At 37.5% G+C, this 23,901-nt stretch overlaps 1 protein-coding gene across 2 annotated transcripts in view; it reads left to right on the top strand.

Annotated features, from left to right (window-relative positions):
* The window catches only part of LOC140165131 (membrane-associated phosphatidylinositol transfer protein 2-like), a 104,614-nt gene that overhangs the window by 74,906 nt on the left and 5,807 nt on the right, over positions 1-23,901 (top strand). The window contains exons 8-15 of one of the 2 annotated variants that reach the window (XM_072188565.1): positions 83-253; positions 1,274-1,426; positions 2,293-2,453; positions 3,969-4,082; positions 10,056-10,088; positions 19,433-19,552; positions 20,859-21,007; positions 22,617-22,766. In XM_072188565.1, coding sequence (XP_072044666.1) covers positions 83-253; positions 1,274-1,426; positions 2,293-2,453; positions 3,969-4,082; positions 10,056-10,088; positions 19,433-19,552; positions 20,859-21,007; positions 22,617-22,766 — 1,051 coding nt within the window. The remainder of the gene's footprint in view (positions 1-82; positions 254-1,273; positions 1,427-2,292; positions 2,454-3,968; positions 4,083-10,055; positions 10,089-19,432; positions 19,553-20,858; positions 21,008-22,616; positions 22,767-23,901) is intronic. The other variant, XM_072188566.1, reaches the window with a different exon arrangement.

A 23,901-nucleotide genomic window follows, 5' to 3' on the forward strand; every position in this document is an offset into this window, starting at 1 on the left:
CTTGTGTGGCATTATGTGGCTGTAATTACACAACATATCGAATTCACTGAAGCTTTTAATTTTGTTCCCCAATTGCAATTAGGTCTACCAAACAAACCAGTGTGTGGGCAGGTGTACAACATGTTTCATAAAACCGATCCTTCGGCGGTTAGATTGGAGCCTCTACTGAGTGCCAAGTTTTCATTGGTATCGCCGTCGATAGTAGAGCGATACACCAAATACCCACTGGGAGATGGACACTCTAATAACATAAGTAAGTACAACACACCTGAGAAAGTGTATGCGGGAACTGGGTGCAGTGGTTTGTTTTAATATAGACATATTAGGGTACTGCAGAATGGCAAGTTTTTTACTTGTGTCTCCATCAATTGTGAAATGATACACCAAATATCCACTGGAAGTTGGACACTCTATAACCTTTGCGAGATTACAATATGTGGAAGTAGGGTGCAATAGTTTGTTTTGATTCAGGTTTACGAGGGTAATGCTGGATGTGAAGTTCTTCTCTCTCAATAGAATATGAAGTTCAGTGCCTAATAATTGCTGGTCTTCCTTTGATGGTACTTTGATGGTAACAAATTAAATGAAAAATAAGTAAATAGGTTGGTTTCCTGTTTTTTGTAAATAAAGAGTAAACATTTATCTAATAGTAAGCTTGAACTAGTGGATTGCCAGACAATTATTTGCCAAATAAAATTTTGAAGGTGGGAGAAATTCCAAAGTACTCCAGCTTTATGTCACAATACCAGAACAGCATGCATATTGGGCATAAGGGAGCACACTACTAAATAATCTCTTCATTGAAATACACATAAAACTACCAGTGTACTTGGCTCGTTTTGAGACCTTTTCTGCGTTGAGCTATATCATGATAACCAGTTGATTGCAAATCGATGAAAGTTTAACCTATGTTCCAATATATGGATAGTCTTCCATCAAGTTTTCCTGGTACAAGTCCGTAAACAGCGCCCTCACTGTTTTTGACCTGCTCAAAAGACTGCAAACCCGTTCTTACTCACTTTTTAAACTTGCGGACCTATTCATAATTTTTTTGGTGATTCAAATTCATGTGCTTTACACTTTTACGATACTTCCTCTGATTATTAGTCTAAAGAGCTCAAAATACCACAAAAAGTGTATTTTTACTCATTAGGGTCGCACCAATAGTGCATTGATTTAGTGGTGTACTCTGATAAGGGATGGTGGAACTGTGTATGATATGTGTTGTTTACATAAGACAGTCATATAACTATTTTCTTTTTTCCTGTTTAAGGTGATGTAGTTTGTCAAAACCATCTGATATTCTTAGAGGATACATTTAATCCCGGAGGTGGTGGAGCTGGTGGAGCCAGACATGCCAGTTTAGCAAGTAATTGTAGCAATGTCTTTGAAATGGAGCAAGGATCACGCAAGGCACTTGCTGACGGTAAGATGCTATTTATCAGTTAACCCCCATGAGAACTACCTGCCGATTGGCCAAAAAGAAGTTTTCATTATCAATTGGCCCAATCAGCAACATTGTTAGAATAATTTCACCACTCAAAAAAATTGGGGTGAAATATTTGCTAAGCTCCATTCTGATTGGTGATAAAGTGAAGATATCATGTAATTGACCAATCAGAGGCAATGTTAGATCAGCAGGTAGTGCTCTGGGGGTTATGGCGAGCGGAATGGCAGGAGCCATATATTTCCAGTTTTAGCCATTTTACTAGAAAATGATAGTGTTCTTCTTAATATTAATCCATTGATATTTTATATCACATATATCCATAGGTCTTGCAGTTCTTGAATTAGGCCCAATAATGTATAAAAACTGAAGTTTTGAGCGTTTCCATTCTTGGAGAAAAATCATGCACATGGGGTAGAAAAGGAGAGGATCTGTAGAGAGCTCTCTATTTTTACGTGAAATGGGTTATTGCATTTAAATCCACACTACCCCTGTGGAAGATTTTGGAAATATCTACCATAGGGGGAGTATGAATTTCAAATGGAATTATCTCATTAGGCAGCTCCATTTGATACTCATTCTACCTTGTAGGAGATTGAATCTTTTGCAGAGGGTGTATGAAATTCAAATAGAGCTGCCTGATATGTTCATTCTATTTGAAATTCATACTCCACCATGGAAAATCTTTCCAAAATTTTGAATGGAATAGCCCAATTCAACTGAAGGCAAAGGGGTACATGCATATGTGCGCCATTAGGCAATTCTCTATGGTATAATGTTATAATTAGCGCAATATTAGTTAATACTCTAACCTCACCTTCTTGCTTCATCCTATCATCCCGTAGTGGTAGCATCTGTGAATTCTAAGTGGTGGGGTCATAAGAGACTGGACTTTGTCCTCTACTGTCCTGGCGCTCTTCAAGCATTCCCTAGTGGTGCTCTTCCACACTTGTTTCATTCAAGTTATTGGGAATCATCTGATGCTGTGGCTTTCATTCTTAGACAGGTTAGTACACTATTAGACCCATGATGAAAAAGATAACAGACCGTGTACAAGCAGTCAAAGTTTCAGCATCACCCGATAATGAGGGCTGATTATTCCATGGAATGCAACAAGCAAAACTGCTACGCACTTTTTTTTACTGTCTATCATGTAATCGCGAAGGTACACAAAGCTCTGCTGCGTATATGCGAAGGCACGCAACGCTGGCGTCATTGTTAGACTCGGCACAATGGAACAATCGGCCCTCATGAATATGCGAGAATTCACAGCATACAATACCTGGGGACTTTGACTGTTGATACATGGTCTGTAGTAGTCTGTGATTAGACCAAAGGGAATATAAGTGATGGCGTCACTTTGTCCTCTACTGTCCTGGCGCTCTTCAAGCATTCCCTAGTGGTGCTCTTCCACACTTGTTTCATTCAAGTTATTGGGAATCATCTGATGCTGTGGCTTTCATTCTTAGGCAGGTTAGTACACTATTAGACCAAAGGGAAGATAAGTGTGGGGGGTCACAAGAGACTTGACTTTGTCCTCTACTGTCCTGGCGCACTTCAAGCATTCCCTAGTGGTGCTCTTCCACACTTGTTTCACTCAAGTTATTGGGAATCATCTGATGCTGTGGCTTTCATTCTTAGGCAGGTTAGTACACTATTAGACCCATGATGAAAAAGATAACAGACCGTGTACAAGCAGTCAAAGTTTCAGCCTCACCCGATGATGTGGGCTGATTGTTCCATGAAATGCGACAGGCAAAACTGCTACGCACTTACCACATATTTTTACTGTCTATCATGTAATCGCGAAAGCACACAAAGCTCTGCTGCGTATACGCAAAGGCACGCAACGCTGGCGTGATTGTTAGACTTGCACAATGGAACAATCGGCCCTCATGAATATGCGAGAATTCACAGCATACAATACCTGGGGACTTTGACTGTTGATACACGGTCTATAGTAGTCTGTGATTAGACCAAATGGAAGATAAGTGATGGGGTTACTTTGTCCTCTACTGTCTTGGTGCTCTTCAAACATTCCCTAGTGGTGCTCTTCCACACCATTGGGAATCATCTGATGCTGTGGCTTTCATTCTTAGGTCAAAAGGAAGATATATAAGTTTGTCTGAGAATCCTTGATTTGTAGCTATGTGGTATCTTGCATCAGTGCAACTTTCAAAGCGAGACATTGTGACCTATAATCGCAATACGGTATAATGCTGATAGCGATCGATGGGCAAAAATGATGCATGCTGGGAAGGAAAAGGGCTCTAATTCGCGATCTCGTGTGACAAATTCTATAGTTTTTGAGCCCTTGTCATTCCCAGCATGCATCACGTTTGCCCATCGATCCAGATCAGCAATATACCTATTATGTGACATTGTAAATTGAACCATGATGTTTTTGATTTATTTTTAAAAGTCTTGGGGGGGACTTAGAATTTGTGGCCCTTTATAAATCAAATGAATCACCTTGGCACACATTTTACTCATTATCTCTCATATTGAACATCACTTTCAGATATTCCAGCAAGATACTCTCAGCATTAATACAGGGGATGGTAGCATGGCTAATTTTGTGCCGTCACAACCCAGAGAAAAATGGCAGAGAAAGCGCACCAGCATGAAGATGAAGGTATGGAAATCAGTGCACTGGGCTCTTACAGTTGAAATACATACACCCCCTATGGAAGACATGACCTTAATCTCCCACACAGGGAGTGTAAATTTCAAATGGAGTTACCCATTCCGGCAACCCCATTTGAAATTCACACTCCTTGTGTGGAAGATTAAGGTCATGTCTTCCATATGGGGTGTATGGATTTCAACTGGAACAGCCCTTTTGTAGCATGAAAGTTCATCTGTATTGGTAATCCATATGAAGAAAATTAATCTCTTGATCTCAATACAAATATCTAATTCTGAAATAAGTCCCTTTGATAATTCAGAAACGAAGTGTATGATAAGTAATTTTGTATATCTGAAGTGGGATAAATAATGCAATCTACCCACCGACAGCCATGTGAACGGACTTTGCCTTGCTATAATTTGGTTCACCTCAAGTTTAGTAGTGACATCAGTGCTTTTGCGCGGGTTTGCGCCGCAAGCGTGCCAATATGTCTTCTTGAACGAGGGCGTGTACTCAATTCACGCACGCGATTCGATACTGCGGTGAGCGAAATATGCATGTACGTCACTACCAAACTTGAGGTGAACCAAATTGTGACATGATCAAGGGGAATGAGTCACATGTCGACCCTGGTCGAAAATGAGTTTTACTTATGTTTTTAAAGAGGACATTTAGAGCTTTCAGACACTGAAAACCCCATGTTGATACAACTTTTCTTTGCAAAGTTACACCAATTTATCAATCGCTGAAAACAATATAAAACAAAAGAATTTTAACACTTTCTTTACTAATATCTCAAAATCAATATTAGCGACATCCGACTCATTTCCCTTGATCGTGTCACAATTATATAAATTCTTGTCTGTTTATCCCACTGCAATATTACCCACAATGCACTCTGTTCAGAATTTTCAATGTTACAGAAATAGGCTATGGTAATAACAGCTAGTAATTTTGGAGGTTAATATTTTTTTATTGATGACAAGAGTTTAATTTTCTACATGAAGATTATTTTTTTTGACATTGTAATTGTATTAAAACTGTTACTCTTGTCTGTAATAGTCTTAGCTGTAATAACATAATATACTCTGTCCAGGTGTATCCAGAGTTCAGAAACAGAAGACCTTATTTCCATGTTGGCTATTTTGAGAAAAAGGCAATTGAAGGTTTGGTAATACTAGATATTTATAACCTCATGGTGAGAGCTTGTCATACTGGCTTATTACTTTCCAAAAATATGGGTTATGGAAATGAGGATTTAATGGTGGCCATTTTGAAATCTAAGATGGCTGCCAAACAGCTGGTCAAAAAAAAATTGGAACTACTTGATTTGAGTTCTTTAGTACATAACAAGGTCAGAAAATCAAAATGTAGCAAAAAAAGCCAATTAATAACACAAGCAATCATACTATTTTTGTTACTGGAAAGAAAATTTTATTCTGAAAAGTTTCAAACCAAAATCTTATGTTTGAATAAATTGGATCTGAGGCCTTTTGTTTCCGAGCATTTGATATGTTTTAGAGTTTTTGAAACACATTTCTCTGATCTGTTTGCTTTAGTTAAGCAGAATAACCTTTATAATTATGATTTAATTTGAGATTGAAATGGGCTTTTCCATTTCAATTCACACTCCCCCTGTGGAACATTTTAGCAATATCTGCCACAGGGGGAGTATGAATTCCAAATGGAATGAACACATCAGGCAGCTCCATTTGAATTTCATATGCCCTCTGAGAAAGATTAAACCTGAATCTTCCCCTGAGGGAGAGTGAGTTTCAAATGGAACTGCTAATGTGTTAATTCCATTTGAAATTCATACTCCCCCTGTGGAGGATATTTCCAAAATCTTCCACAGGGGGAGTGTGGATTTTAAATGGCATTGCCCTATTAAACAATCACATTATATTAATCTCAAATACCAGCCAAAAAAGAGACACTATGCAAAAAGTGTGAATTGTGAAAAACAAATAAAAACGTATTGCTTGCACAATAGTTTTGTATGAAATTAAGGTTTATTGATATGTTGTGTTAAAGTTAAGTTACCGCCACAACACCCTTTGTAGCAGTACAAAATTGTAGCATATTGTTTGCATAGTTGTATTGGGGGTTCCAGTTGAAATCCAGACACCCCCTATTGGAGACATGACCTTAATCTTCCTTGTAGGGTGTATGAATTTCAAATGGGATTACCTGAATGGGTGATTCCATTTGAAATCTATACCACCTGTGTGGGAGATTAAGATTATGTCTTCGGTAGGGGGTGTATGGATTTCAACTGGAATAGCTTATTTCTCAGCAAATTAAACAAAAGGCTTGCATTGTTAAAACAATATACATATGATTGTGGGTAATCCAAAGAGATTGGACAGAAAGCATGTGTTTGTTTTTCCTGGGTGGGGTGGGGTGGGGGTTAGGGGACTCAAGCAGTGGCGGCGCCAGAAATTTTTTTAGGGGGGCATTAGGGGGCAAAGTGAATTTCAGGGGGCAAAATCAACAAAGTTTATGCAAAATTACCGTAAAAAGTGGAAATTTTAGTAGTTTTGGGTTTTTCTGGGGGGCAACAGGGGGCAAGAGTTCTGACTGGGGGGGGCATTTGCCCCCCCATGCCCCCCCCGTGGCGCCGCCACTGGACTCAAGTTTGTTTTGGGTAGGGGTGTATCGCTGTGAATTCAAAAGTTGACCAATCCTTATACCAATTTGCCAAGAAATTTTCATCCATCGCTAAACCAAAATTCAAAATTTCAGCCAAATTTAATGCAAATTGCCAAAATTTTACAACTTTTCCTAAAAATGTTGGCAAATTTCAAAAATGTTGGTTACAGTTTAGCAACATTGAAAATTTGGGAAATTTTTTGGAAAAAATGACCCATCCCTATTCCAGAATTGGCTTAGAAAAGGGTCTTTGATATAGGCCCCCTACTAAATGGCTAAAAATGTGATCCATGTTTGCGGTATATCCCCTTATGGTCATTTGTACTGAGCACCCCTGGGAACAAAGTAGTGTACCTCCTGATTATTTTGCCATGTTTCTGGCAAATTTTGATTTATTAATGTGCATACTTATTTGCCTTCTGCATGTACTGCATTATGCTGATGATGTGCACTTAGCCCCCAGAATTGACGCGATTCCAAATACAGCGCGCCACCTACGATCACGCCTGGCTGATCAACTTCGCGCAGAGCATCATGGGTAAAAGTCGACATCCATGACGCGTCGACGATGAACCATCGACCCTGGAAACGTAACGAGTGTTGCTATCGATTACTCAAATTTGTTTATTTACGTTGATGATGATCAGCTGTTAATTCAACCCTCCGACGATTTTTTTCCAATTCTGCCTCCTTTTTAAAGTTAATTTCGACAGTCATGGTTTAGGCCTACCGGTATAGGCCTACCTCTGTGAATGTTCAGAGTGTTAGGCCTATTTCCCACACAAGATAATGGGCATCAATTAAACCCTTATTTTCAAACTTTTCCGAACTTTCTGAGGTGTTGGGAAAATACTTTAGGCTCTCGTTTACAAGAAAAGAAAACACTTTCAGGTCTTTAAGCTTTGTTGTAAGCATGGTAAGAAGGCCAATAATAGACTTGATTAAAAAAATATGATTGGGGATAGGCCCTAGGCCTACTTTAGACCCTCATGCATATCCTTAAAAAAACAATGCGTTCACCCCTCCAATAAAGTCCATCCCCGAGATTTGACCTCTTTACTTTGTAGGTTGAGTCCATGATCCATGGGCCTGATCCATTATTTAATATGCAAGAAATGTCGACCCTCCAATTTAAACCTTTCCAATTTGGCCAAAGTCCACAATGCCGTAAAGGTTGGGCTACACTACAGTTCAGTTCTTTTCACAGTGTTGACTTATAATTTCATGAGAAAGAAAAAGAAAATGGGAAAGATTTTAATCTTTCCCATTTTCTTATAAAAATAAAAAAACATGTATAGGCCTAGGCGTTTAAAATTGCCCAATTGAATATTTAGTGAAACAGTTTTTGATTTTTCAATGTTGTGCCGACCGATATTATATGACTAAAAAGAAACTCATTCCAACCAACGTGTGCTATTTTAATTGGGAGTAGGCCTAGGCCTACATTAAGAGTAAATTTCCTTGGGTTATGAAAAGGGAAATATGAAATAAAGATGGTATGACATGCAAGAAAGCGGAAGTAAAAATAAAATATGAAAAAGAAACATGAATTAATATTAAAATCGGGCATGACAATTGTCAAATTTAAACCTTAATTGTGACACGATCTTGTTCATGGGGGGCAAATGAGGCATTTTTGAAAATTGTGTTACTGTGAAAACACCAAAGGTCTAGCATACTTGGTTCTAAAGTTATGGAGTTTTTCATGCATATTTTCTTGATGGGCCTATGCCGTAAAATAATGATCTTTTAAATTCATGTAGGCCTACTCTTTTGCATGCAGTTTGAAACTTTCTTCATCTTTATTATAATGCTAGAACTCTATGAGGTATTGTTGAACTTATGCATTAAAGTCTAAAATTGAAATATTAACAAAAAATAAATGTTATTTTTAGGGTATCTTGTAGGCTATGCCTACAAAGTGTTTTTATTGTGATCGTAATTTTTTAATGTTTGATAGTAATACAATTAAAAATACAAATTTAGGCTAAAAATATAATAAGGACAAATCAAACAATTACAATAATAACAAAAACGGCAAACCAATGTGATGCATGTTTATAAGTAATGAGACATTAAGAATCTTTTAAAAATTTACTTTAATTTCTTTGCGGTAGGCCTATCCACATGGGCGGGCCGCTATAAGCGCCTTCGTGCAAAAAAAACCCATTTTTAGAAAATGTAGGCCGATTACAAAAATGCAACACCTATAGGCCTATGGATGTTGGTGTTATATTATTATCGTATTGAACAAACAATAAATTCAGAAAGAATTAAAACAATTTATTCTAATAACCAGAATAATACCTATGCGTTTTCCATTAAAAAAAAAGGACAGGCCTAGGCCTACTTGCATTGACTAGGCTCATGGCGTGATCGGGCTGAAAAGCATCGCAAAGTTTAAAAACAAAAAAGGGCGGTTTTAGAAAATGTATAACAAAAAGGAAACAGCCCCGGGGAAACAGCTAGTATCAACGTCAAGTTTGCGGGATTTAGAAAAGGACATCTGTGAATATCAAACTGCAATATTTCACTTCAACACAGAAAATCTCAAAAAATTTCAAAAAGTACTATAAAAGATTGTGTTTTTAGAGTAATAATCACAATGGTCAGCTATGGTTGATGAAAAACTGTCGACCCCAAGCCAATTTTCACTGCCGTCGTTGGTGGCGCGCTGTATTTGGAATCGCAAGAATTAGAGGAGGAAAACCGGGACTCCCTATACCGCCACATACAATCGCGCCATCAGCTATGGGGAAAAATTGGGGGTATTCGGGACCTTGCCGAGGGTGCGCGGAGATGAACGAAAACAATTCTGCGTCTCATCTGAAGCATCTTGGTACTCGCGTGCAGGTCGCATCAAGCGCGTCTCTCAAATGTGCCTTTCATCCATGTCGCGCTTGCATGACAACGAATGCCTCGAGTGCATTCCGAGGGAAACCGAATACCCCCAATTTTTGCTCTATGCCTGTATCAAGATGACGGTCGAGTCCTGATTCTCTGTCTTAAATTCTGTGCCCTAAAAGCCTAAAGACGATGTGCATATTATCGTTTGAGTTTGTAGTCTGCTAATAAATGCTGGAGGTACACTATTTTGTCTCCATGCGTAACAATTGGCTATGCTATCCTATCCGCATTCTTTTAAGTCAAATCTCTTTGGAATAATGGGATTTAAAAAAATGCATATACAATAATAGAGATAATATTAACCCTAACTCTAAATCAAAATTGGATGAATCATGGTTAACTATTTAGATAGCAATGAGACATAAGGTGTAGCATTTTTCATTATAATTTTATCAAACACTGTATCTTTTTTTTTAATAGACTTCCTTCAGAATTCACCGATCAAATCAGCAGGTTTGAACATTTGTAATTTACCAATTTCATTCCATCAGAATATGACTTGTCATTCAAGTGTAATAAAGCACTATCTACTAACAACGAGAATGTAGAGCATGAGTTGGGCTCTGCCAGGTGAAATCCATACACCCTATGGAAGACATGACCTTAATCTTCCACACAGTGGGTGTGAATTTCGAATGAAGTAAGGTGATTCCATTTTGTTGGCATCGTAAGTGCAGTAGAATGTTATAGCCACTGTGGCCGGGGTTCAATTCTCCGCGGCGCCACATGTGAGTTTGGTTGCCGATCCATGCTCGTTCTCGAGGTTTTTCTCCGGGTGCTCGGTTTTCCTCCTGCATCTAAAATCGGACCTCTTCCCATATCCCTGTCCCATCATATCCGTATGGCGTCCCTTAAATTTAGTAGCCTCTGAGCACTATTGGGATTAGCCTGACTTCGGCCGAATGTTATAAATAAATAAATAGCTGCCTTAACTAAAACAGCTATTGTTTGCAGCACAACCCATTCATTGTAAATTCTTGATCTGTATTATTTCTTGATGGTCATTAAGCTAACCCAAGATATCATCTTTACATGCAGTTGGGGTTCTTGTCTTTGATAAAATTGTAAGTAAATTGCTTGAAATGTTGCAAATGGCAGCTATTACATTCTACTGCACTACGATGCCCTTGCACTCTTCCTATAATTTGAAATCTAGATTAAGGCCATGTCTTCCATTAGGGGTGTATGGATTTTAACTGGAATAGCGCACTGCAGAAGAGCAATAAGAGCTCTCCTAATGCTATTCAAGAGAGTTAGTTTAGGCGAGTTGTTACAAGATGTTACAAATGGGCTATTTCATCGAAAATCCACACTTCCCCACTGGAAGATTTTGGAAATATTTTCTACAGGGAGAGTATGAATTTCAGATGGAATAAACACTTTAGGCAGCTTCATTTGAAACTTATCCTCCCTCTGTTGAAGATTCAGGTTGAATTTTTCTCAGAGGGTGTATGAAATTCAAATGGAACTGCCTAATGTGCTCATTCCATTTGAAATTCATACTCCCTCTGTAGAAGATATTTCCAACATCTTGTGAATTTTAAATGGAATAGCCCAATCATGCATCGCTTGAAAACTAGGGGCAAAACTGGTAAGGAGTTGTTGAAATAGTTGCAGTAATTATACTCAATAGCCCTGTCAGTCAGTCAGTCATCATTACCCATACATTAAGAGCATGTGATTGACATAGAGTATGAGACAGGTGCAACTTTGTTGCACCTGCTAGTTATTAGTTAATTAGAATATACTCATCCATATTGACCTTCACAGCAACATAATGTATCAGTTGGAAGCCATTCAAGGGGGAGGGGTAGATTTCACTTATATTTACAATGCATTGTTGACACTTGACATTGTTGTAACTCATGGTAGTAACTCAAACAAATAGAGGCCGTCAGCCTTTTCCGCGGGATCCGCCATCTTGTGGGTACTGCCGTTCTGCATGTCATGCGTTAGACATTACGCTCCCCGATTATGCGGAAGTCGCAGGGCATGACGCACCTCTTCAGTCAAGCGTCAACGCGGTGATCTTAGCAACAAGGCACTCCGTACCCACAAGATGGCGGCGCTGATGTCACAATGACTAACTCTATTGTACATTGAGATGAGTTTGATTTCACAGAGATGTACAATTGAAAGCATCATAAAAAGCAGTGTTCACTCTTCAGGTCATAATTATGTGATATGATCACACTAAATGAGTTGTTCATCACAAATATTGATTTTGAAATATAGCCTATAATAGAGTTCAGATACCATTGTATTTTCTTGTTCCAGGCTACACCAAAATGGCCATATCACTGGAACTATAAGTCCAATGTGTAATCCAGTTGAACTTGAAATCCAAACATCCCTTATGAAAGACATGACCTTAATCTTCAGCAAAGCTTGTGTGTGAATTTCAAATGGAGTTAAGTACCGGAATGTGTGAATACACCCCCTTGTGTGGGAGATTAAGGTCATGTCTTCCATAGCAGAGATGCCACTCTTCCGATTTAAATCGGAATTCCGATTTTTTGTATTTTTCCAAAAAAATCAGATTTTCTAAAAAAAAAAAAAAATTTTTTTTTTTTTTTTTTAATTTTCAACAAATATTTTTGGTCAAAAAAGCAAGTTATAGACCCTAAATTACTTGTTATTCAAGGTTGGAAACCATAGAAATACAGCTACTTCAAAAAAAAAATTGCCAATTTTATTTTACAAAGTTGGATAAAGTTGTACATTTTGATTACTTTTGCTTCTATGACACAGTCAGGAACACATTGAATTAGTATACATTGCTAGCTGTTCAGTAGAAGTAAAAGTAATTAAAATGTACAACTTTATCCAACTTGTAAACATAAATTGGCAATTTTTTAAGTAGCAGTATTTCTATGGTTTCCAACATTAAATAACAAGTAATTTAGGGCATATAACTTGCTTTTTTGGCCAAAAATATTTTTTGAAAAGTTAACAAAAAAATAGGGTGGGGTCAAAAATTTGATGAATCATCGTTTTTATATTCCGCATTATATATATCCATTTCAGCCATGTAGGCCATGTTATTAGGCCAAAAAAATACTTTGGAAAATGTCTCTCATGTACAAAAGTATAGGAAACTGAACATTTAAAACCACTTTTTTGGGATGAAGGAAGCATTTTTTCAAAAAAGTCTAAAACTGGTTTTTATGTTAAAAATGGCCTTTTGGGGTGCTAATTCTGCTAAAATTGCCTGGGCTTAGGTACCTAATTTGCATATTTTATGGTATAATTTTGAGAAAACAAGCCTTGAAGAATATTACATGTATAATAGATAGTCTTCAATACTGCTATCTAGGCTTGTTTTCTCAAAATAACTTTATTTTTTAATCCATTTGTAATTTTACCCTCAGAAATGGTGTCTCCTGCAGTGTAAAATGTGTAGAAACCCTCTGGCTTCGGGGGGCTTCACCCCCTCGACCCCCATCGGGGCTTTGCCCCTGAACCCCACCAGGGGCCCTTAAGCGACCCCCGGCCGTGGGGGCGAGACTTCGGTCGCTTCGCTCCCTACGTTCGCAAATTTCAGATTTTTTTGTCATAACCCAGTGGCATCTCTGCCATAGGGGGCGTATGGGTTTCAATTGGAATGGTCCATTGTACATTTTTACCAAAATTGGGCCTTGTTAGAGAAAAATATATTTTTACCTTGGTGAACCTTATTTCTGGAGAGAGTGAACAGTGATAGTGAGTAGTAGTGCTTTTAAACAAGAACCTATTCTAAAGTTGCAAGGGGCACAAACAAATGAGTTTGCTTGTGATACGATGGTTTTAAAAGTGAGTGAAATCTTCCCCTGGTCATAGAATGCTATACCTTAATAACAACATACAAAAATACAGTCAAAGATGAAACAAGTCATAGCTTGGAACTATACATATGTTAAATACTACTTAACTCATCATTTTCACCAAGCATACCGTAAAGATTCGCCAAATGGATGTAACTGGAATTTTAGGCACAAACTGAAAGTACTCTCCTATAACAATCCCATCAGCAAATAAAGGCATGAACCCTTAATTCTTGTTGGGATTTTAGAGGAGGGAGCTTCTCTTTGTACATGAAATTTATCCTAAGGCAAACAAGCCCATATGCACCATTAGGCAAATAAAGTCTTTATGGCATGTTAAGAATAGATATGCAAGCACTACAGACCATTTTTGCAATTTAACTGTATTTTATCTTTCTTTGAAAAAAATAAATCCAAGTTTACAATTTCCAGTCAACAGAAGAGTCCTCTTGTTCTGATTAAAATTGTTGATTTGAAAAGGTCATATTTCTTATCAATAAAGAACCCCTTCATTGTGTAGCAAAGGTTTTACTTATTTTTACTCAAAAATTTGGACTCATCAACAATTAATGAAGGTGACTTGTTCCAACTATACTGTGTAAGAGCCAACTGAGATCCTTTCTTTGTGTATGTATTTCATGCATATCAATTAAAAATGAGACAGATCTCGAGACAGAACAGCAAAGAAGGAGGCAACAAGGTCGGCTGGCTTTATTAATACTTCACTCTCATCATCATTACGCTCTGACCCTAAATACTCTCATTTCAGCGGCATAGTTCAATAACCCCAATGTAACAAACATCTAAACATTTGACCTCACATTGTGGGGGATGAGTTTTTGTACCCAAACACATTCAAGGTCGTGCAATGAATGTAGAAACATACTGGGGTTAAAGCTAGAACTGTGACTTGATTATGAGCATATTTGGAGTCCTAGTGTTATCAACTTCTTATATATATAACCAATCAAATTTTCAATCCACAATAAATCAGTGGCGTAGCTTGGAGCCATCATCCCTTTTTTCATCTTAGATCATTTTAGCCACCCGCTTGCTTCTGGCCATTGCATTGAATGCTGTATAGCCTCGCTTGAATTCATTTTGTAGTCCATTTCCTTATCCTAGCCAAGCTATACCAATATCCCTGCTGCAAATACATTATTATCATTCTTGATATTATTTAAAGTGTAGGAGGGAATAGCTTTGGAGCATGGTGTATGCTGGGTGTCATTGCGCATTACATTGATTAACAAGACAAATGTAAAATCATGTCCGTCATATGATATCCTGGAGCAAGGCTACATTCTATCACAAGGATGTCAATACTATGCTTTGCTAGATTACTTCATAAACATACACATGCATATAAACCCCTTACCCCCTCCCACATACATACTAACACCCCCATCTATGAGCAAACACACGCCAGCACAAATACACACCTACATGTAACCACCGGCAAACGTACACATTGCTTGTGGAGAGACAAATAAAACAGTTGCACAGTAAAAGCTTTTAGAGACCAATACAAACCTGATAAGAATTAATTTATCCCCACATTCTCAAAAAACACCTATTTGCTGTATCATTTCAGCTAAACTTTTATTTATTTGGAAAATATACTTAGCTATAGAATTAGTTTTTCAAAATAAACCTTTAGATATGTTTTTATCTCCCATTATATTTGCAACTCCTTTTGCTACGCTACTGATCACACATTGAAATCTGCATAATTTCAGCTTTTGTATGCTTTGAAATTTATTATTAACCAGCTACATACTGATATGTGTTTGTGTGTATAAACATCATAGAGGGGATGCCACCACACCACCATAAATCATGCAAAATCAGCCTATTTAATGCCCTGTAAAAATTAATTTGTTTCAAATCTGCCTCCATCCTCACTTTCTGGGATGTGTGCATGTTGCTTATGGGGGGGTCAACTATAAGTGAGAGGTACGTTAGCGAATTAAAAAATTGCGCAAATAGCGTGAGCGTACACAAAAGAGAGTCCGCGCGTAAGCGTTGACAAGTTGAGCACTCTATGTATGCTCAGATGAGCAATGTACGCTTAGAGGGCACAGGCATGGACTATTCCAATCTATATGTTAATAAATCTATGGTCTTAGAGGTGTCTTGGGGCAAAGTGGTCAATGACTTTCCGTAAAGCACAATAATCTTGTTGGGCAGGAAAAACGTATGTGTTATTGGCCCCTGAACATGTTTAAAGCAAAATCTCCTATGTAACCTGTTGGCACTTTTGTTTTAAACATGTTCAGGGGCCACAAACACATAGGAGGTTTTTCCTGCCCAACTATGTTATCTAATTGCACTATATAAATCCAGGGTTGCCAAAAGATTTCAGCCCGAATTGCGGGTCAAATAATTGAAAAGTCGCCCAATTTTTCTCTTTACCATTGGTTTCTATGGGGCAGGAAACTATCGGAAGTCGCAGGAGCCAATGTTGAAAAGTCGCCCAAATTTTTTCTTAACCATTGGTTTCTATGGGACAGAAAATTGTCAAAAGTCGCGGGGAAAATCTTCAAAAGTCGCCCAATTGGGCTACTAAATCGCGGGTTTGGCAACCCTGTATAAATCGGTGGCTTAAAAAAAAACTAACCATCCATCAAGGCAGGTGTCATTTACTTTGTCAGAAAGTCATAACTAATTCATGCAAAATTAACATAATAGTATGCAGCTCAAATTCCTGGGCTTAAAATATGCCTAATATTTTTTGTCACTTGCACGTGCCAAAACACACAAACATGCACACCCACCATTTACTCTCCAATACACAGATACTCACTTATCATTATCAACAAACAAAATAGTAACACACTCACCCCCACATGCTCTTATTCACACATGCTCTTATATACAATGGAGTAGAAACACTATAATAAAACACTCTGCACACCACACATTACCCAAGATGATGACTCTTGGTATAAATCATTTCAAGGTGTATCTTTATTTATAGCCTTTTAAGAAGTATAGATGTGGTGACATGTCATATATATCATACCAAACAGTTGGTTGACAGTTGGCATACTTTACCATGCAGGTGCATCCTGATTTGCTGATGAGATGTGCTTTTAAAACTGGTGCAAATTGAATAAAGGCCTATAAGGGTTTGATGTGATCAGATGCTGTTCTCTCAAGCATATTGATAGACCAGTCCCTTATCTTTGTTTAAACACATTGCTGTCACCACATCTATACCATTTTTGAATACAAAAATCGCACCCAATTCATGAAGCACTAAATAATTTAAAGGAAAAGCTTAAGAGCATGAATGAACTTTATATATATACAAGTATTCCTGTAAATATAAGTTTCAATATACTAATAAGTTTGATTTTCAGACCAAATTTTGACACAAAAAAGTGCATGATTTCACTGTTATAGGCTAGTGGACATCTACCACTTTGCCGCGCATGGGGTATCAGTCAGCTCATGCATGAAAAGAATCAGCTTGGTTATGTCAACACCTGTTTTTAATTTCATTGTTTGCTGCATATTGTACACTAGCCTATGTTGTGATATGATCCAATGAACATATGCATATTGAACTTAAGGGGTACTACACCCCTGGCCAATTTTGTGCCTATTTTTGCATTTTCTCAAAATTATAGCACATTGGTGACAAGTAAGATATGTATATTATAGGGGCAAGGACTACAACTACTGCACTGGAAATTTTATTTCAGCACAGACAACAGTTGTGGAGTTACACTAAAAATGAGGGAAAACCAATATTTGATCAATAAATCAATAACTACTTGCCTTGAGTTGCTGAATTTTCAGTGCAGTAGTTGTAGTCTTTGCCCCTATAATATACATATCTTACCTGTCACCAATGCGCTATAATTTTTGAGAAAAATGCAAAAATAGGCACAAAATTGGCCAGGGGTGTAGTACCTCCTTAAACTTTCCATGTAAGATAATTTGCTTTGAATATATGATTGAATGAATGAATGTTGGGAGGTTGAACTCCTTGGGATGTACTCCGTGAGTTCTTGTTTTTACAGTTTGGGTTAGTGTTGAGCCAATCACGTCAGTTGCTTCTGAATGGGTTATTCCAGTTGAAATTCATATACCCCCTGTGGAAGACATGTCCTTAATCTTCCACACAGGGAGTGTAAATTTCAAATGGGGTTACTTGAATGGATGACTCCATTTGAAATCTACACACCCTGTGTGGGAGGTGGTTAAGGTCATGTCTTCCATATAAGTGTAAGGATTTCAGCTGGAATAACCCATTAACCCGATTTGAAAAGAACCATCAGTTTAAGGAATGTAATTTCCATGAAATCGATGCAATATAGACCACTTGGCATGTGACGTCATTGCCCGGTAGTATGCAAGTGAATTATGGCAATTTCCATTGTTCTTTGCCCTGCAGTGTGCGTACGCATCATAGTTTGCTAAGGGCACATGTATTTTAAATCGCCTGCCACATTTCATATAGTACAAGAAAGCCATTGAACAGTGTAGCGGCTCATTCAAGCATATCGATAGATGAGTCCCTCGCCTTTGTTGATAAACAGTGATGTCAAGTGGTCTATAGGGAAAAGAAATAATTTGGACCATGATCATTTTGCAAGTCCATGTCACTTGTGAAATTTGTGAAATTTTCATGTGCATGACAATTTCATGCTTGGCAGTATTTCATCAAGTAAGCAGCATGAAGGCTTGCAAGGTTGCCAGTTTTCAGGCAGTTGCCTGATTTCAGGCTTTTCTCCAAATTTGCATGCATTTTCAGGCTTTTCATCCAAAGTCACTTCAGGCCACTGACATCTGGGCTTGGAATTGACAATATATCTATGACAGATAGTTAACTACATCCAGATGATTGTCATCATTGTCATTTAATAAAAAATCTTATCAAATCAGGTGAAAAAAATGTCTAATTTTTATATCAAGTGGCACAGAACATGGTTCTAGGTCATCAGATACCCATTGATTATATCAAATCATGATCAGATTTGCCTGATTAGGTGATATGCAAATTGAGATCGGTAATTGCTGATCTACTCCCTATTCCAGAAAAAAAACAGCACTAATTTTTTGGGATTAAAAAAATATTACCAAGTTCAGCCAAATGAAACATAGCCAATCTCAATCATTCATTTAGTCCTAACTGGAGATAAAAGAAAAAGTTCACTATTTTTACTAATTTCTTGAAAAAAGAGCCAAAAACATGCATTTTCGGCATGTTTTCTGACAATCGAGTCACAAAAATCACAGACTTGGAACAGGTCTAAGCATTCAAAATCTTGAATATATGCCTTTTTGTGTTACTATGATTAAATGGTTGGTTATAAGAATGAAACATATGTCTTTTCCCAAATTTAGAATGCATAAACTGAAATTAGTCTAGTACAAGTCTTTGGGCTTGATTGTTACTACATTCGAAAAACACCCTAAAAATGCATGTTTTTGGACCTTATTTTCCAAAAATTGGCTGAATATTAAAATTTGACTTTTATTGCTAGATAGGACTAACTAAAGGATTAGGATTAATCTATATTTTTTTTAGTTCTGTATTTTTCTGGAATAGGGAATAGGGGTGATTGGCTCATCACTAGTTGGGTAACACAACCAGATATCTTTTCTTTTTCTTTTTTTTTGGGCGGGAGGTTACTGTGTGGTGTTTTTGAAATCTGGATGTATTCAGGTACACTAAAGCTATATTACACCATAGAGTTGATTTACCTATCCATCCAGTGGTTTCCGGTATGCAAAATAGCATTTGTAATTTCATTTCATTTCACCGTCAAGGATTGAAAAAACACAAAAATATTTACATATAAGTTCAATTATTTCTATTTTGGGTAACTGCATGGAGTATAAATCCAAATTCATAGTTTCACGATCAGAAACCGATAAAGGGAAAAAGGTGTTTGGTTGTGTATATGTGTCAGTAATAAACACTAGTGAATTAATCATTGACTCACCCTGTCATGCTATGTGTGTTTTGTTAATTCACAGCAAAATGTAAATCCAAATCATCGATGTAATGATGTGATCGCCTTGGAAGGCAACCCACAAGTTCTGACTGGACGATTTATGTACAGCTCCTTAGATATGGTCACGCTCACTGGGGAAAAGGTTGGTTATGACAAAGAGATGAAACCCAAAAAGTACCAATTCAAAATTGCCCTGTGTGTAATGTTATGGTAAAGCCACCATAGAGATTATACCCAAAGAGTACCAACTCAAAATTGTCTGGTGTGTAATGCTATGGTAAATCCGCTATCTTGGCTTCTCGCTCATAGGAGCCAAATAGTTTACCTCCACCGTCTATTAAGTGGAATGATAATTGGCATTTTTAAGCATGAGCGTTACAAAGGTTTGCTCACTCTAGCATGTAGTGTGCATTTTTGGTACAACACATTTTAAATACAGAATGCAAATCTCGATGCTCTTTAAATTGAAATTTGCTGGGCGCAAAACAATATTATCTGGTGGTACACTATATACTCTCCATGAGCGACACACAAACATGGTGGAGTCAGTACTCTGTGGTTCTTATTGGGTAATGTAGATATAGGGAGAGGAGGAAAAGATTGAGTGACTGTGGATGGGGAGTAAAAGAGTGAGTGACAGGGGGCGGTGAGGAAAAGAGAGAGTGATGGGAGGGGAGGAAAAGAGTGACAGGAGGAAGGGAGGAAAAGACAGAGTGATGGGGAGGTGAGGAAAAGAGTGACAGGAAGAGGGGAGGGAAAAGAGAGTGACAGGGAGGGGAGGAAAAGAGTGACAGGAGGAGGGGAGGGAAAGAGAGAGAGTGATGGAGGGGTGGAAATGAGTGACTGGGAGGATAGATAGAGTGTTGGGGAGGGGAGGAAAAGAGAGAAGGTGAGAGTTTGCTATTAGTTTAGTGCCAACAGAATGAAATTTGTCAATCTTTTGGGAAATTTATTTGTTATAATTTGCTTCTCACTGCATACGGTAATGGATGAGGTAGGAGCTGGTTGGTTAATGGTGAAATCACTTATGGTCACTCTTTCCTAGAATTGATGGTTGAATTTAAGATCTTACAAGGAGAAAGACCTTCCTTGTGCAAGGTGAACAATAACCCAAGGATGACTATGTCAAGCACATATATAGTCAATCAAGCACTATATTAGTAATCCTTATGGGCCAATCAGTTGTTAACAGCAGCTTAAGAAGAGTGACAAAACCCTTTGCTAAATCGTAATTCTGAAAAATGTTAATATATGGCTCTTGAAGGAATGAGCTTCAGAATTGGTGATCTCTCTATCTACACAGTCTGGTAGTCCATTCCAAACATTGACTGCAACATTGACTGCCGGTTAAGAAGGTTCTTGGACTGGCTTGGTGAGTGCATGATAACTATGCGGAAGATGTTTGTATATATTAAGGTTGACATTCCTGACATATGTTTTCTCACCAGGTTGACATCCACATCATGACCCAGCCACCATCTGGTGAGTGGGTACATTTTGCAACTGAGGTAACCAACAGTCATGGCAGACTTAGCTATACTCTAACAGAATCTAACAAGCTGGGACAAGGCATATACCCAGTCAAGATGGTTGTCAGGTCAGTTGTTGTGTCCAGCGAACTAACCCTAACCCCATGAGAACTACATGCCGATTGGCCAAAAAGAAGTTTTCCTTATCAATTGGCCCAATCAGCAACATTGTTAGAATAATTTCACCACAAAAAAATTGGGGTGAATTATTTGCAAAGCTCCATTCTGATTGGTGATTAAAGTGAAAATATCATGTAATTGACCAATCAGAGGCAATGTTAGATTGGCAGGTAGTGCTCAGGGGGTTAAGGATGTTTTTAAACATGGAGCAGCTTGGCACACCGGTTAAGGTCTTTGCCTTTGGTGCGAGAGGTCTGTGGTTCAATTCCCAGCAGGACCCAAAAAAAATCTAATTCTGCTCTCCCCTTGGCTCATCTGGTAAAGGCGGTGCAGATGACACATGATAAAAGACCTCGTTACAGTTTGTTCCGATCAGGGTAATGCTCGATTGTCTGCTGTTCTTGCCTGTCCTGTAAAAATGCCCTGACAAGCAATCTATGGCGACCCCCTTCACCAGGTCACTTGTGCCTGGCCAAAGTTCTGTCAGCGTTATCTCCTAGATTTCCTAGATATGCTTGACATTAAAAAAAAAAGAAAAACATTTTTCAAAATGTTTTATTTTAATGCAGTTTAAATGTTGGGTTATATGGAAAGATCATTAACACATTTTAAAACATTGTGTATCAAAAAAGTATAATTATATAACCCAACATTTAATTGTTTTCTGGCAACCTTTGTGTACCATTTGAAAATTTTAGGAACAAATTTTGTGTTTGCTGGGTGTATGGTAGCATTAAAGTCACAATCGCTAAATTATGAAAAATTGCAGTTGTTAGATTTTGATTTGGTCAAATCAGAACGTTTTAACCAGTTAACTATGAACTGAAAATCTACACTGGCACACACATTAAGGGATCTGGAATGAGCATTTTGACAGTATTTTTTGTGGGACATGAGAGCACATCAGACATATCAAATTGCATTCTGAATACGACGAATGTCTTTCTGATATCAAATAATTTTCATTTTTTGAAATTCGCAATGTAATACACAAAAAATACTGTCAACACGCTCAAAACGCTCAAAACGCTCATTCCAGATCCCTTAAATCTGTTAGAAAAATGTGGGGAGTGTATTTTTTATATTTGCATGAGTGCATACTAAGCGCAGTGGTTTTGGATGCAATTGCAACACATACATGTAGAAGTTTCCTTGCGAGTTGATGCATTTATATTTGCTCATATTTTCCAACATTTTTAGCCACAATTTTGTTATTAAAATAGCAAAAATCACAGGATGTTTCTCTTATGTATGAAATATATTAAAAAATCTGTATTACTTGTTGCTCAAGAAATTGTACAAAATAATGCACTTGTACTGCGATGTTGATGCATTTAATTCACTCCCTCTGCTCATGCTTTGGATGCATCAACATCTCAGTACATGTACATTATTTTGTATTACTAAGCTATAAATAAAGGTATTCATATGAGCACTAGTCCTATCTGACAAATTATCACACAATTACCTACAAAATCACTGATCACCAGTGACTAGGGAAGTATTAAAGTTTTTCATTTATTCAATCAAATTATTTCAATTTCACTTTTTTTTCAGGGGTGACCACACTTCAGCTGATTGTTACTTGACAGTAGTACCCCCTAGTACCGAGTGTGTTGTGTTTAGTATTGATGGCTCATTCACAGCTAGTGTATCCATCATGGGCAGAGATCCCAAGGTTCGGGCTGGCGCTGTAGATGTTGTCAGGTAAGTATTTGGTGATGTTGTAGATGTACTATATTCATTCCATTAAAGTCCCACTCAGTGGTCCCAGCAAAAGTGTGAAAAAATATTGAAATTGTTTATAAATTGCTTAAAAGTGAAGGATAAGTCAATGTCATTTGGTATTTTTGAATTGAAAAATTTGGCAGAAAAACGAAGAAAACAGCAGCATTGACGAAGTTGAAGGCCCATTCAAATGTATGTAGCTAATTTATATACTGATATGTATATAAATTACAAATTCATTAAAATGCCTTATTTTGTCTTAAATACACAGCATTCGGCTGAACCACTAGTAGGCTATGTTTTGTTTTCTATATATCTATTTCAAGATTGTCCGGTTAAGCAAATCACTGAATGGGCCTTTAAATGCCCAGGGTGCTTAAAGTTGGTCTGAACCCTGGAATTATGGAAACTTTGGGCCTCATAACTTCTAAATTGTTGGTCTAAAGTATATAAAAGTATACATATTTAGAATGGCAAAGACTTGATAAGTTCATCTGTGAGGTCAAATTTGGGCCAAAATGGCACTTTTTTGGCCCAAAATCCCAAAAATAACGGTTTTTGGCCCACTTCTTTTTATGCACTGTAACAAAAAATTCTTGGGCCAAATTTTTTTTTGAAACTAAATTTTTAAAAACTAGATCAAAATATCTAGGACCCGTTTTTTCATTTTTTTGAATTTTGACCAATTTCACCAAAAATATTTGAAATTTGTGCCAAAATCGGGCTTTTTTATGATTTTTTGAAAAATCGGCATTTTTTGACCATTTTTGGCGCAAATTTCGCAAAGTTAGTCGAAATTAAAAAAAAAAAAAAAACGCGTCCTAGATATTTTGATATAGTTTTTAAAAATTTAAAAATTAATTTTGGCCCAAGAATTTTGTTGTTATGGTGCACAAAAAAGAAGTGGGCCAAAAACCGTTATTTTTGGGATTTGGGACCAAAAGTGCCATTTTGGCCCAAATTTGACCTCACAGATGAACTTCTCAAGTCTTTGCCATTCTAAATATGTATACTTTTATATACTTTAGACCAACAATTTAAAAGTTATGAGGCCCGAAAGTTTCCATAATTCCAGGGTTCAGACCAACCTTAAGTAAGTCATTCTAGCTGGGCT

Source organism: Amphiura filiformis, chromosome 11 (assembly GCF_039555335.1).
Source record: "Amphiura filiformis chromosome 11, Afil_fr2py, whole genome shotgun sequence".
Classification (NCBI taxonomy): Eukaryota; Metazoa; Echinodermata; class Ophiuroidea; order Amphilepidida; family Amphiuridae; genus Amphiura; species Amphiura filiformis.